Source organism: Salvelinus sp. IW2-2015, unplaced genomic scaffold, assembly GCF_002910315.2.
Source record: "Salvelinus sp. IW2-2015 unplaced genomic scaffold, ASM291031v2 Un_scaffold2689, whole genome shotgun sequence".
In the NCBI taxonomy this organism is placed as follows: Eukaryota; Metazoa; Chordata; class Actinopteri; order Salmoniformes; family Salmonidae; genus Salvelinus; species Salvelinus sp. IW2-2015.
The window spans coordinates 66,745-82,822 of record NW_019943995.1 but is presented as its reverse complement, the minus strand read 5'-3'; the positions used below and the strand labels follow the sequence as shown (position 1 = coordinate 82,822).

Genomic DNA, 16,078 nt, shown 5'->3' with positions numbered 1-16,078 from the left:
TCAGCTACAGGCCTCATGGAACCTGCCCCAGCCAGGTGCTGCTCTGTCCTCAAGCAGTGTCGTTAAAGAACATGTCTCCAGTTGCTTCTGTTGGAGGATAGGGTTACAGATATGATGACAGCGAATTCAACAGTCTGCACGCAGGTTTGTACAAGGCTTGTCTTCCTGATAAAAAATAAAACCTCTCCACAGTTCAATACTGATTTTGACTGGTAGATCATTTTCGGGTGAGAGACTATTTACAGATGGCAGGCAGAGTTATCAATGGAGACAGCGACAATGCGGGTCGCAAATGTCGATTCTACTCATTATGGTAATTGTTAATACATGCCAAATGAAAACATTCGGCAATTTGATTTCTTTGAAGATAGTTTGCATAATTGTACTTGGCCCATGGAGATGGAAACATTTCTCTACCTCAGGCTTCAATTTATGGCAAGGCTAGGTTAGTTTATTTTTTAATCATGTCGAGTTGCATTTTAAGGGCTAGCTGGATGAGTTTCTGCCCCCTCCACTAGACTTAACTCATTAGGATTAGCTTACCCAGAACCAGATTCACTAGGCAGGGAGGCACACTGCTCCTCCATCTCCCCCACATGTCTCAACCCTTCCAGGATACCAGCAGCTCACTTATCTCCTTCCTCAACACCCCACCATAGCCCACARTGGAGAGTCACGGGCAACCAGCCAAAGATARMGATGTTTTTGTACTGCAGGCATCATGCAAAACATTTGAACTGTCTTAATATTCCAAATCATTTTTTCAACATGCTATTTCAGAGGATCAGCCGCTTGGGTCAAATTATTCAATTAAGTGTCTGTTTATTACTGATACCAAAGCTGGGTAGCAGTTCTACTTATCACCTTTTCTGCAGATTGGTGTTCTCGCAGAATACCACCATAAAGATTGCCTCCCTGTAATTAAAATGGCACAGAGACAAATCTGGCYCAGGGGCTAAGACACGGGGAAATGAGGGAGTTAGGGGGAAATTGCAGGGGGCAACGTTCTCTGTCATCCAATGAAAAAGTTTGGGCTACAAGCGTTTAACAAAACGGGTGTCAGAGAGGATATATGGCGAAGGAAGAGGACGGGTGTGAGGCGAGCAGAGAAAACGATGAGCCTTTGGGTGGCGTCGTTGTTGTTGTTGTTGAGAGCTGCTGTTGTAGGCTACAGAAGGCGGTTGGTTCATGAACAGTTGGTGYTGAACGGTCGGRCTCTTGTTGCCYTTCYTTTTGAACCAAATGGGTAAACAGGAGGCTGGATGCTAGTCTGATTCGTCCGGTGGCACTGCATCGCTGGTTGGATGTCCTCCTAAACCACAGCCAAGCTTCCCTCCCAGAGCTGTGTTTGATGAGCAATTGGCAGGCTATAGAGACACGTGTACTCGCATCTCGTGGCAAACATACCTTTCACAGAGTCAGACTCGACAGACATGTGACTTCTCCAAGAGGGGAAAAAAGGAGAAGGAAATGAAAGCAGCAATAAGCTGGGGATGTTAAACCTAGACATGAGAAAGACGTGAGAGACGACTTTGGATTTAGACAAAATCTTCATGCGCTTTTGACAATTTGCATTGTTATCGCCTGATAACTGGTGATGTTTTTACTTGGTTGTACATTTTTATGTGGAATATGTTAAACGTAAACCGGGCTATAACGACGCCCTTAATGATGTGGGATCTTGCTCCCCCCGATCAAGTCTTAGGGCTTCCAGTGCGGATGGCTGATATCTAAATATTAAAAGCGAGTTTCAAGCTCATCTGCAAATGTGATTTGCACATCATATCACACTCTTGCAGTCGCCAGGCTGCTTCATCGCCAAGCTTCTGAGCAAACAGAAGGGTAGAGAGAGAGAGACCGAGAGAGAGAGAGAGAGAGAGAGACGAAGACAGAACAGAGACAGAGAGAGGAAGAAGAAGAGAGAGAGACAGACAGAGAGACAGAGAGAACAGAGAGAGAGGAAGAGAGAGAGAGAGAGAGAGAGAGAGACAGGAGACAGAGAGAGAGAGAGACAGACGGGAGAGAAACAGAGGACAAGAGGAGGAGAGAGAGAGAAGAGAGAGAGAGACAGAGAGACAGAAGAGAGAGACAGAGAGAGAGAAGAGAGAGACGACAGTGAGCGAGAGACAGAGAAAGAAGAGAGACAGAGAGACAGAGAGAGACAGAGACAGAGAGAGAGCAGAGAGAGAGACAGAGACAGAGAAAGAGAGTAAGAGACAAGAAGAGACGACAGAGAGAGAGAGACAGAGACAGAGACAGAGAGAGAAAGAAGAAGAGAGAGGAGACAGAGACAGAGAAAGAGAGTGAGAGGAAAAGAGAGAGAGACAGAGAGACAGAGAGAGACAGAGAGACAGAGAGAGACAGAGAGAGAGAGAAAGAAGAAGAAGCACATATGGGTTATTGATTTATTCCATATCTGACCTAATTTAAATCCCTGCCAACAAACTCATATGCATACTGTAGATTTCTAAATTAGAGAAAGCAAACCTTGAGCTTCTGGAGAGACAGGTGACAACATCAACTGTTTCCAGTAACGCACCTCCAATTACATCCCTGATCATATTGGCAGCGTGCTGCCTATAGGCACCACATCATTTGAAGGCCTGAGGGCCCAGGGGAGATGCCTCCAGAACGAAGGTTGACCCCATTGAGCAAGCCGTTACACGCAAGATTAGAATTATGGACTGTCTGCTTTGTTCCTCACCGGCTTCCTCACAGAGACCTAGTTAATTTGGTGTAATACGAAAGACATTCATTGGAAAATGCGGGGCTGTGAACTATTTGCTGGCCCCTTTTCGAGATAGGAATATGTCTCGGATTTGAAGGAGGGGAATGTTCTTGCTTTTAGTGTAGTAAGTACATTATTAATGAAAAATTAATACTATTAATGCATAATAAACTCATCCAAAAGTATCAAGTTATACAAAAACTATGAACAATCATAATAGAATCATCTTTTTGCATGTACCACAAACATTTTTGTTTTCTCATATTTTTCATTTTTGACATATTGACATGCAGTCAGATGTTAGACATTGTAGAGGTTGAATAAAAATGGCAGATTATCTTGAGGCGGTGTGTTGTCTGTTGACTGTAGCAGCGTGGTGTTGCATGTAAGTATCCTCTCATTTGGAATGTCAGGAGTCAGAAAGGTCCCTAGGGCTCTCACTCCCTTCCATGTCAAGGACGCTACAGACCAAGCGGGTGGATTGGTTATTTCTGAAGGAATATTTTTTGACAAGAAGCCGTTCACTCACGCTGGGCTCAGGCTCAAGCTCGAGAAGCTGTACCACTTCCATTTACTGTGAGCAACACTCAATCCCTGTGGAGGAGATGAGAGACGAGAGGCTGAGAGGCGAGAGCTCCACTCTACTCCACATATCTCCACCATACACTGTCTGTCTGTCTTTCCATTGTGCAAGGCATTTCCCTCTGATTTGATGTTTGAATCCCTAATTGTCGTGAGTGTTTACAGTTGGATATTTAAAAAAACAACATACTGCGTTGTAATTATAGCTTCTGTTTACAAGCTCAATGGTTCTGCTGTTCATAATGTCTGTGTAACTTGTGCCTCTCTTCAGACCACCACAGTAGGCTGCTATGTGAATCAAAACTCAGGGAACTTGTCAGTAGTTGTATAAGACATTGTGGACACCCCCATTGATTCTACTTGTTACCTGCACTGTACAGCTATCAGGTCAGGTATAACACAGCTAAACATATAACGTAGCAGGGCGAGGAGAGGAAGGAGATGAGAGGAGAGGCAAGGAGAGGAGCAGGGAAGAGAGAGGGAGCCGGATGAGGAGAGGAGAGAGAGGAAGGAGATGAAGGAGAGGAGTAATTAGTAATGAGTAGATGGGTTGGGTTTCTTTGTGCAGGAACTTTCTGTTTGAGTCATACAATGGACAGAAATGAGCCCTGAAATTCAAAACAATGGATGAATGAAATCAACATGAAATCTGCAAACTTTGTCCTGCAGTAAAGCAGTCAGCTCAAATCGATAAGGGAATTTGATTGGTCGTGTGTCTGTGCTTGCTTCGTGTCATGCTAACCGCCCAAAAGATGGATCAGGCAGACCCATAAGTGCAAATCCTATAGTTATTATCTGTAACACTTTAGGCCAGTCAGTTGGTCCTTTGCAGCAGCCATGATTCCTCAGAGTGCTGCTACAGCCCTGTAAACCCAGGATGTAGAGGGGAGCGAGAGAGAGAGAGAGACAGAGAAGGTCCAGATCAAGAATAGGAAAAAATAAAAACCCCGGGCTTCTCCCTCTTTGTTTTAAAGGACAGTACTTTGACATGTCATTTGACAATTTCCTTTTAATTACAACTTCATTTACAGAAAATGCCCACCAGAGAGCATATCGTGTTACAGGATAATTTAAACTTCTAGTTTACTACTTTACTTTTAATTTAAAAAGCTGGAAAAAGATTTAGCTGATCCATTAAAGAATTGTTCTTATTGAATATGATTCATCAGACTTCACACTTCTTTTTGACGTTGTTAATATTTAGATCCTATCTGAGGCTCAGTCTCCACTGAGTTGGAGAAATGTTTTTTCTCCCTTATCCGCAGTATTAAGAAGTGGAACTATCAATAGTAAAAATAGGAACCAGAGGCAAATTAGAATTGAATTAATGAAGAAATTATTGCAAAAGCATACCCCCCCCATCCTTTAGTGCTGAAATGAAATTGACATCTTAGATATATCCATTTCATAGAAATTCCTTGATGGGGAAAATATTATTTTATCTTCATTATTTGATGCACTAATCTTTTTTTTCTTTCTGAATGCTTCCCCATTACATTTAAAAAATAMATTTTTTCTTGACTGGAAGCTGATTGTTGCAAAAGCAGTTTAACTCTTGGTGGGTATTTTACTACATTTTACTACATTTTACATTTTACTGAGTATACCACACATTAGGAACGTCTACCTAATATTGAGTTGCACCCACCTTTGCACCTCAGAACAGCCTGAATTCGTCGCGACATGGAATCTACAAGGTGTCGAAGGCATTCCACATGGATGCTGGCCCATGTTGACTTCAATGTTTCCCACAGTTGTGTCAAGTTGGCTAGATGTCCATTGGGTGGTAGACCCTTCTTGAAACACACAGGAAACTGTTGAGCGTAAAAAAAAACAACAGAAGCGTTGATGTTCTTGACACAAACCCGTCGCCTGGCACCTACTACCATACCCCGTTCAAAGGCACTTAAAAATGTTGTCTTGTCCATTCACCCTCTGAATGGCACACATACACAATTCATGTCTCAGTTATCTCAAGGCTTAAAAAACCTTCTTTAACCTGTCTCCTCCCCTTCATCTACACTGNAATTCATGTCTCAGTTATCTCAAGGCTTAAAAAACCTTCTTTAACCTGTCTCCTCCCCTTCATCTACACTGATTGAAGTGGATTTAATGAGTGACATCAATAAGGGATCAGTCTATGTCATGGAAAGATCAGGTGTTCTTAATGTTTTGTCCACTCCGTGTGTACAGTACACTCAGAGGTTTACCCTTTCACTTCTGAGGTTAGAGACGCAGGTTATGAGGCATTTAGAGTATACTGTACTGTATGGTATTCCCTACAGTCATTGGATAATGTACTTCCAGACTCGTGAGTAAGCAGAGACAGAGAAAATATGATTCTATTGTAGACATAAAGTACTACGCTCTTACAAAGGTTAGGCAAAGGTCATCTAGCAGTTAGAACAAATTACATTTCTTACCGTTATTGAATGGTGTTTGTCCTACCTGTATTAAATGATGGCTCTTGAGTTAGTAGGTGAGGAGAGATGTATAGAGCAGTATGAGTCTGCTGTAGACGTACAGTACCACTGTCCTCCTGGTGAGACAGTGGCTGAAGATGGATGCCCCCACTTAGCCATGACAGCACCCAGGAGAAGGTTGAGTCAATGGCTTGATTGTTCAAGTGAAAAACATGCTTATACTTATACAAGGAACTGATCCAGTCAAGAACTATAAGTCATTCATTATAAATATGTTTAGAAACCAGTAATTACATGAAATATTGAACCTGTTGCTGGGACTGGGGCTTTACATGCCACATGCAGTGGCATCTTTTTATGGAGACTAATTTGAAGTGTGTATCACACATCCTTTTACTTATGTATTATGAATTTGTTGATAACAAAAAAATGGTACTAGGATCATGTCACAGAGAAAAGTGTGTGTGGCTATAAAAACAAGCTAATGTCTGCTAGCTAACCCTTCCCATTTTATTGGTGCAATAGAGGCTATAGAGGACCACCCTGTGACTTTAGTGGAAAGAGCAGTCAGWCGCCAGTTGGGTGCCTGAGTAAAGTGACGCAAAATGAACCCAGGCAGCGAGCTCCACAGAGAAGCCGAAGGCCGCAGGCCTGCTCTGAGGTACCTCCAGCATTTTAATGGGATAGTAAAATGCCAGTGTGTTTTCATGCGATTCCAATTCAAATTCATTGGATGAAGAAATAAGAATGTGCTATTTCCCTTTAATAGTGAGATAAACAACATGCAAGTCAGCAAACACCATCAACATCCTGCTTTTGTCTGATCTAAATACTAGATTGATGCTGATTGCTATTCATTACATTGTTTGTACTTGGTTAACGCTCTTCCCACTACCATGAGGAATCTGCAGATAGAAGACCATAGCTCAGACAGTCATAGCCAACGGGTCTCTCTCTCTGCCGTATTCCAATGAGCTTTTTAGAACATGATGTCATTGGCATGACTGACAACAGAGGCACTGCCATGTCTTCAGTGGAGCCATCCTGCAGCCTCACAGAGAGGTGTGTGTGTCGTGTGTGTGTGTGCGTGCGTGTTCGTCACCAGCCCTCAGATTAATCCCCACCCCCACATTCTCCTTCTTTTCACCGACAATTCCCAAACAAGTATAGGCGGTGAGTTTGTTGACTGTTGATTGTAAGTGCCCGAATTTAGGAACGCCGCAATTTCTAATCACCAAAATTACATTGCTTAGCAACCGGAAAATCAAGTTAAACAATAGCATTGCTTATTGTCGGTCACAGACAGCGGCTCTGAGAACACATCAGTCTCCACTGTTCACCACTCCTCCAACCTGTTCTGAATACACAAATAAAATGAATTCACACACAGACACAGTAAAATATACAGATGGTAAATGACTTTTGACTGTATGATGTTGCAACATTCGCTCCACACATTTAGTCTGATCACAGAGTTAGAACAGGCTCTTCTCTTTTATTAGATTTTATGCAATCAAGTACTTTAAGATGAAGAATCCCTTTGAGGGTTGCTGTTACACATTAAGCCATTAAGAATTGAGTAAATGGTGTATCTATTTTATTTACGGTGATCATGGTGAAATGAGTGCAGCCCTGTAACACACACAGCCGGCCTTCTCCTAAGCTGTCAGAGCCCTCTGCATCCCAAAGATCATTATGGAGAAGAGAGAGCATCAGAGAATATGTTGCCCCAGTCTCTCTCCCTCTCTCTCTCTTTCTCTCTCCCTCTCTCTTTCTCTCTCTCCCTCTCTTCTTTCTCTCTCTCCCCCTCTCTCTTTCTCCCTCTCTCTCCCTCCTCTCCCCTTCTCTCCCTCTCTCTCCCTCTCTCTCCTCCCTCTCTCTCCCTCTCTCTTCTCTCTCTCCTCCTCTCCCTCTCTTCTTTCTCTCTCTTTCTCTTCTCTCTCTTTCTCTCTCTCTCTCTCTCCTCTCTTTCCTCTCCCGCTCTCCCTCTCAGCTTATAACCACACTAGAAAACTGCACAGGACCAGACAAATATACTTCTTCAGGTTCTCAGATCAGATAGAGTGAATTTGTTTCTTTTCTCAGGCTGTGTGGGTAAACACCTGTGTGTGTATCTCTGTGTGTCTGGTAGTAGGGGTGTACATTATCTCCATGGTAAGAACCCAGTAGCTTAGTAACTTGAGGCAACGTCTATATTTCCCCTGCATAAGTTAGTGGCCTACCGTGTGTGTGTGTGTGTGTGTGTCTGTGTGTGGTGTGTGTGTGTGTGAATGCGTTTGCCGGCATGTGCGCTTGTGTGCGTGTGTGTGTGTCTGCGCATATGGTGTGTGCATTAGTTCACCTGGAAGTCTAAAGGCAAAGTATCAGCATTGGCACAAAGGGCCAGTCACAGTGGAAGTTGGCAGGGGTTGAGCTGAGTGGCCCTATTGGGTTTTAGGCTGGCATTATGCATTCATGTTTAGTCTCTCTCAGGTGCTATGTTTTATCCCCAGGCCAGCTTGGACCCATTTTCAATGGACCTTCTGATGAAAAACTGTATAGGTGGGAGAAAAATGATTTCCATGCTTCTAGAGATGTGCTGCATTGTTCCGTCAGATTCAATTACCTGACTTCTAATTAGGAGGCTATAGAGAAGGCCTGGTTTGTGATCCAGACATCACACCGTGGAGCCGGCTCATAATGGGTGGTATCGCTATCACAGCCCAACCACAAGCAGACGGGCTGCAAAAAGCAAGCCATGAGCCACTCATACAAGGCTAAGATATTTGTTTAGAGCTCAATTTATTTGGATTCCTTCGCTCAAATGTTTGGGGAACTATGTCGTGTTTTCCTTTCGTCCGCTGAGTTCATTGACGCGCGCTGTGGAGAAAACAAATCGACTGATAGTCTGTATAGCTAGCTACCTCTGCTCCCAGGTGCTTGACTCATGAATATTCTGTTCATCATATAGTAGCCTGTGGTCAGAGTATTAGCCGATGGTTTATATAGACTCCACAGGGTAATACCGTATCAGTCTAGGGCTCCATGGGGCTCAGTTGATTTCTATCACACAGAGGCCATGGCTTGAACAAAAGAAGCCCTGTGATCACAGTAGGTCTGCATTCAGCATAGCACTATTAGCAGAGGCTTCTCGACTGCGTTAGTATTTGAAACTGGGCTGAAGTTTCCTCCTTGGGTTGAAAAACATTCAGACCTAGATGGTTAGGGGTGATACAGTCAGACCTAGATGGATAGGGGGGATACAGTCAGACCTAGATGGTTAGGGGTGATACAGTCAGGCTAGATGGATAGGGTGATACAGTCAGCTAAGATGGATAGGGGGGATACAGTCAGAGCCTAGATGATAGGGGGATACAGTCAGACCTAGATGGTTAGGGGTGATACAGTCAGCCTAGATGGATAGGGGGGATCAGTCAGACCTAGATGGTTAGGGGTGATACAGTCAGCTAGATGGTAGGGGGGAACAGGTCAGCCTAGATTGGTTAGGGGTGATACAGTCAGGGCTAGATGGATAGGGGGGTACAGTCGCCCTATAAGATGGTGATGGGGTGATACAGTCAGGCTAGATGGATAGGGGGAATACGTCGGTCTCCTAGATGGTTAGGGTGGGATACAGTCAGACCTAGATGGTTAGGGGAGGGATACAGTCAGCCTAGATGGTTAGGGGGTATACAGTCAGACTAGATGGTTAGGAGGGGATACAGTCGACTAGAGGGATAGGGGGGATACAGTCAGCCTAGATGGTATAGGGGTGATCCAGTCAGACCTAGATGAGTTAGGGTGATACAGTCAGACCTAGATGGTAGGGGGATACAGTCAGGCCTAGATTGGTTAGGGAGGAATACAGTCGCCTAGATGGTTAGGGGGGATACAGTCAGCTAGATGGTTAGGGGGGATACAGTCAGCCTAGATGGATAGGGGGATACAGTCAGGCCTAGATGGTATAGGGGGATACAGTCAGACCTAGATGTGTAGGGGGATACAGTCAGGCCTAGATGGTTAGGGGGAATACAGTCAGCTAGATGGTTAGGGGGATACAGTCAGCTAGATGGTATAGGGGTGATACAGTCAGGTCATAGATGGATAGGGGGGATACAGTCAGCTAGATGGTTAGGGGTGATACAGTCAGACCTAGATGGATAGGGGTGATACAGTCAGCTAGATGGTTAGGGGGATAACAGTCACCTAGATGGTTAGGGGTGGAATACGTAGGTGTCTAGATGGTAGGGGGGATACAGTCCAGCCTAGATGGATAGGGGGATACAGTCAGCCTAGATGGTTAGGGGGATACAGTCAGAGCCTAGATGGATAGGGGGATTACAGTCAGGGTCTAGAGGTGATAGGGGGATACAGTCAGCCTAGATGGTTAGGGGGGATACAGTCAGCCTAGATGGATGGGGAGGTGATAACAGTCAGATCCTAGATGATAGGGGGATACAGTCAGACCTAGATGGATAGGGGGGGATTCAGATATCAGTACCTAGATGGTTAGGGAGGGATACAGTCGACTAGATGGATAGGGGGAGATCAGTCAGACCTAGATGGATAGGGGGATACAGTCAGACTAGATGGTTAGGGGTGGTACAGTCAGACCTAGATGGATAGGGGGATACAGTCAGACCTAGATGGATAGGGGGATACAGTCAGACTAGATGGATAGGGGGATACAGTCAGACTAGATGGATAGGGGGGATACAGTCAGACCTAGATGGTTAGGGTGATACAGTCAGACTTAGATGGATAGGGGGAATCAGTCGAGACTAGATGGATAGGGGGATACAGTCAGACCTAGATGGATAGGGGGGATACAGTCAGACTAGATGGATAGGGGGGATACAGTCAGACCTAGATGGTTAGGGGGGATACAGTCAGACCTAGATGGATAGGGGGATACAGTTCCAGACCTAGATGGATAGGGGGGATACAGTCAGACTAGATGGATAGGGGGATACAGTCAGACTAGATGGATAGGGGGTGATACAGTCAGACCTAGATGGATGGGGTGGTACAGTCAGACCTAGATGGATAGGGGTGATACAGTCAGACCTAGATGGATAGGGTGATAGCGCAGACTAGATGGTTAGGGGTGGTACAGTCAGACCTAGATGGATAGGGGGGATACAGTCAGCCTAGATGGATAGGGGGATACAGTCAGACTTGATGGATAGGGGGATACAGTCAACCTAGATGGTTAGGGTGGTACAGTCAGATAGATGGATAGGGGTGATACAGTCAGACTAGATGGATAGGGGATACAGTCAGACCTAGATGGATAGGGGGGATACAGTCAGACCTAGATGGATAGGGGGTGATACGTTCAGGCACTAGATGGATAGGGGGAATACAGTGACTAGATGGATAGGGGGTGATACAGTCAGACCTAGATGGATAGGGGTGATACAGTCAGACCTAGATGGTAGGGTGTACAGTCAGACCTAGATGGATAGGGGTGGTACAGTCCAGACCTAGATGGATAGGGGGATACAGTCAGACATAGATGGATTAGGGGGATACAGTCAGACCTAGATGGATAGGGGGATACAGTCAGACCTGATGGTTAGGGTGGTACAGTCAGACCTAGATGGATAAGGGGGATACAGTCAGACCTAGATGGATAGGGGGGATACAGTCAGACCTAGATGGATAGGGGGATACAGTCAGAACTAGATTGGTTAGGGGTGGTACAGTCAGCATAGATGGATAGGGGGGATACTCAGCAAGTCAGACCTAGATGGATAGGGGGGATATCAGTCAGACCTAGATGGATAGGGGGGATACAGTCAGACCTAGATGGATAGGGGGGATACAGTCAGGGCTGATGGTCAGTGGCTGGCAGGGCTGGAGCGGACACAGATATACCTGACTACCATGGAAATCATGCAGGTTTGGTTGATAAAGGTATGGCAGTGCTACTTCATTTTTCTATGGGAATGGGGCGTTTGTCTGAGTCAATACTGAAGATTATAAGCTTTCCAAAGAAGAAGGAAGGGCATTTTTTGTGATGTTGTTGTTTAGTGTTGGGAAGAGAAAGGTTGGTAGTGGGTGGACGGTGTCAGTGTCCTACTGAACTCTGGAGGTAGGTTTGATAAGAGGGTAAAGGATCACATTTCTTTGAGGTGTTCCCCAGCACCTATAGAAACCAGTGATTTATATACACAATAGATGACTGACAGATGCTGTTTTGAATCAACCGCGCCTCCATCTCTGCGCTCCCCCACCAATTATACAAATGCATTTATTAATGTCTGCATTTGTTTTTGCCACGTTTATTCTATTACAGACACCTTAATGCATACTTTTACATTATATAATGTCAGGTAAACATAATATATGTACTATATAAATACAAATCTTAAAATATAGCACATTTTTTGAAAGTTCTAATGTTAATGTCCCCACTACAAGAAAAAGAAAACTTAAATACATTTAATTGAAATACTGTAGCATTCCAGTCATTCCTATGTAGGACTGCGTCTTCTGGGGAGTGTCAATATGTCCGACCGGTGGCTTCCAACCCTCTCATTGGCCAATACATAGCATCAGCAATCCAGGGTTTATATACATCACTGATAGAAACYCACCGACAACATCCACATAGTGGGTCACATAGGGAATGTGGCAGGGTTTTAAACAGTACACAACTAAATATTGCTGGGGATGCCACTATCAGAAAATGAGTTAGGAGTGCAGTGCTCGTCATTTAGAAAGTCATTATTCTTATCATCGCTGTCTCTGAAATAATTTCAGGTCTCTCCATGCTGTGAATACTGTATAATACACTAAACATGTGAGGGAAGCGTTCAAACGTTGGTCATCTACACAGACCCCAATAAGTAGCCTTCCAAACTCTTTCATGTGTCGGACTATGTTTGGGTATCACTTTATTTTACAATATGCAAAAACACTGGTGTTTCATGAAGCATCTGTCTTGGTAATATTTTTGAGTTTATTTGGTCATCACAACTTGTGTTGCTAGAGTAGAGAACACAAGAGAYCCATTATAGCACACTACATCTTATCTAATCTMTCCCATCTCTGTTCTCATTGGCCATGACAATCTCTCAMCTCGTYTTATTGAACTACAGATGTATTTTGTAAGGCCAAATAGTGGTGTTTAATTTACCCTGCAATGAGGTAGAATKTTTTAGTTGTACACACACATCCCCTTTTCAGCTGTGTAATGAATGTAAACGGATACAGACAGTGAAAAGAGAGGTATTTTCCTCTTCTGTCGCACCGTCCTCAATTGCCTAGGCAGACGGGTTTAACTCCAGTCYTGCAATCTCCCCTTGATAGTGGAGATATGAATCTCTCAATATCATCTGAAGCGATGGCGGAGAAGACTCATTGACTCCATTCATGCTTCACTCTCTTTCACTCCTGGTGGAGTCAGTAGAAGACACCAGACAAGATCATAAAACTGTATCCTAATTTACAGCCTCTCTCTCTCTCTCTCTCTCTCTCTCTCTCTCTCTCTCTCTCTCTCTCTCTCTCTCTCTCTCTCTCTCTCTCTCTCTCTCTCTCTCTCTGTCTCTCTCTCTCCTCTCCATAGTGTGTCTATTAGAGATGTGTGTGCTAATTCGTTTCATGTCCAGGGCTCCTGCAGATGTAGCCTGCTACAAAGGAGTCATTTAGAAGCCTAATGAAAAGAGCAAGCAGTTTGTGGAGATCAGGGGGTCTTTTATGAAGCTCCGCGCGGGAAGAAAGGGAAACAGGAGTGGCACACCAGTTTAAAAAAAAACTAAATTATTGCTTTATTAAAAGCTGTGGGGATCTAGTCCCTGCTACAATGGCACAAACACATAGGAAGGTGCTGAGAGGATATCAGGGTAGTGTACATATGTAGTTTTCTGTCTGTCAGAGCCTCCAATATGGCACCTGATAGAGAGGCTGCAGTGAAGCTCAAGTGTGACAGACTGAAAGAGATGAACGTTTGTATCTACCAGCCGCTGACAACGCCACGTTTGATATGATTATTTACTCTCAGTTTAAACAGGCAGACACAGAAAAAAGGGGGAGAGAAAAAAAGTTAGGATAATGATGCAGGTTTCAGTGGGACAGACAATAGTGTATTTTTCAAATGCAAAGTAACCTTAAAGTTAAATCAATTCAGTTATTTTTTGCTATGCTAATTTCCTGGGGACATTAGAGATATTTTGGGGGGAGGAGGAGAGGTGTGTAAGATGTATTATTTTAATAATATTCAGATGCAGGGCGAAATGTTTTCTGAACTAATACAATTCAGGCTGCAGTACTGTAATTCCATCAGCACCAATTTATTGAAGCAAAATGGTAATATGCAAATACCAGAAGAGATGTACAGCTACAAGCGAAAACTCTGAAATCATTTAGATTTAAAGAAATAATATTACACAGAGGGGAAATTAATCACACAGAAAAATGTCTCCTTTACGATTGCATTGGTGTATTACCTGGGGGCAGGAATTGTAAATGGGAAATCAACATTGTACCTTCTGATAAGGCTAACAAATTATTACAAGTATTTTCTTTAGACCTCCCATGCTGATGCTCGAGTGAAAAGTCACAGAGGAACTTTTATTCTTTCTCTCTCTCAGAGGGTTGGTTCAGTCGGTACCTGTAATTTATTTTACAAGTCAGGTTGCTTTCAGATGCAAAACATCCACAATGCACTTCTTCAATGCCCAGTTTAGATTAAGTAGGTATTTGTTTAATTGGCAAAGAACATTCCGTTTTGGCTTGGGTCCATCTTGTCTTATACAGTATGTCTAAACAGTATATATATATAATATGTTGTGTGGTGTGGTGTGTGGGTGTGTGTGTGTGTGTGTGGTGTGTGGTGTGTGTGTGTGTGTGTGTGGTGTGTTGTGGTGTGGTGTGTGTGTGTGTGTGTGTGTTGTTTGTGTGTGTGTCCAGGTCCCCTAGGGATGGGCCTGGGGAAGAGGAGAGTTTGTGTCGGAGGAGAACGAGCTCATGGCCAAGATGAGTTCTCCCACAGAGGAGAACTTCTCAGCAGAGTTTGAGTCAGAGAACATGAGCTGTGAGGACATGGAGTATTACTGCAACAAAGGTGACTACCATTCTCCTAGTTCTCCTATTTTAATAATACCACATGGCAGTCATAGACATCAAATATATGGATTCAAAATGGTCCGTTTTCAATAATTGTTAATTATTACGGATATATATACTGTACTATTAGATGGTAGTTACAGCAGCAGTGGTTGAGACCCTGAGTGGTCTTTTGTAGACAACATGGTTACTCCCATTCATGTCACTGATAAGATTTTCAACTCTTTGAACGGCATGGTACCAGAACCAACCTGAACCAGTCAGGGCAGTCTGACAGCACATTTAACATGTGAGAAATGCTGCTGCATCTCTGTGTTCAGGGTTGATCTGTCCTTCCTAATATCTGATTCACCAATGTACTTTTAGCGCGGATTGATCTGGATGTCATCCACAACACTGCTTCTCGTCTTTCCTCTCTCCTCTGTCTCTCTCTCTCTCTCCTCCCTCTATGTATCTCTCTCTCTCTCTCTTATGTATGTATCGGTCTCTTCTCTTCTCTCTCTCTCTCTCTTCTTATGTATTTCTCTCTCTCTCTGCTATGTCTTCGCTGTCTCTCTCTCTCTTCTCTCTCTCCCTCTATGTATCCTCTCTTCTCTCTCTATGTATCGTATCGCTCTCCTGTCTCTCTCTCTCTCTCTCTCTTCTCTCTTCTCTCTGTTCTTCTCCTCTCTCTGTCTTCTCCCTCTGATCTCTTCTCTCTCTGTCTCTGTCTCTCTCGTCTCTCCTCCTCTGTCTCTCTCTCCTCTGTATTCTCTCTCTCTGTATCTTCTCGCTCTATGTATCTCTGTCTCTCTCTCTGTCTCTGTCTCTCTCCGTCCCTCTGTGTCTCTGTCTCTTCTCTGCTGTTGCTGTCTTCTGTTGCTGTCTTCTTTCTGTCTCGGCTCACTCTCTCTTATGTTCTCTGTCTCTGGTCTCTCTCCCTTTCTGTATTTCTCTCTCTGTCCTCTTCTCTCCCTCTCTGTTCTCTGTTCCTGGTTCTTATTTCTACCCCTCGGCTCTCTCCCTCTGTCTCTTCCTCTCTCTGTCTCTCTTCGTCCCCTCTTCCTCTGTTCCTCGCTTCCTCTCGTTATCTCTCTCTCTTCTCCGTCCTTCTTGCTTCTCTGCCTCTTCGGTAGTATCCGTCGCTCGGTCTCGTGTCTAATTCATCAATTCAATTCATTCAAGTCTTATTGCATCGAAACATGTGTACATGCAAAGCAAGTGAGGTAGATAATTATTTACAAAAGTGAAATAAACACTACAACATATACAGTAAACCTACACATAATACAGAAGTTTTCATTTCAAGTCAAAA

At 44.0% G+C, this 16,078-nt stretch overlaps 1 protein-coding gene across 1 annotated transcript in view; it reads left to right on the top strand.

Annotated features, from left to right (window-relative positions):
* LOC112074570 (uncharacterized) overlaps positions 1 to 16,078 on the top strand; it is a gene marked incomplete at its 3' end in the record, with an annotated part of 56,179 nt that overhangs the window by 3,839 nt on the left and 36,262 nt on the right. Inside the window, exon 3 of the mRNA XM_024141728.2 lies at positions 14,638 to 14,782. Coding sequence (XP_023997496.2) covers positions 14,638 to 14,782 — 145 coding nt within the window. The remainder of the gene's footprint in view (positions 1 to 14,637; positions 14,783 to 16,078) is intronic.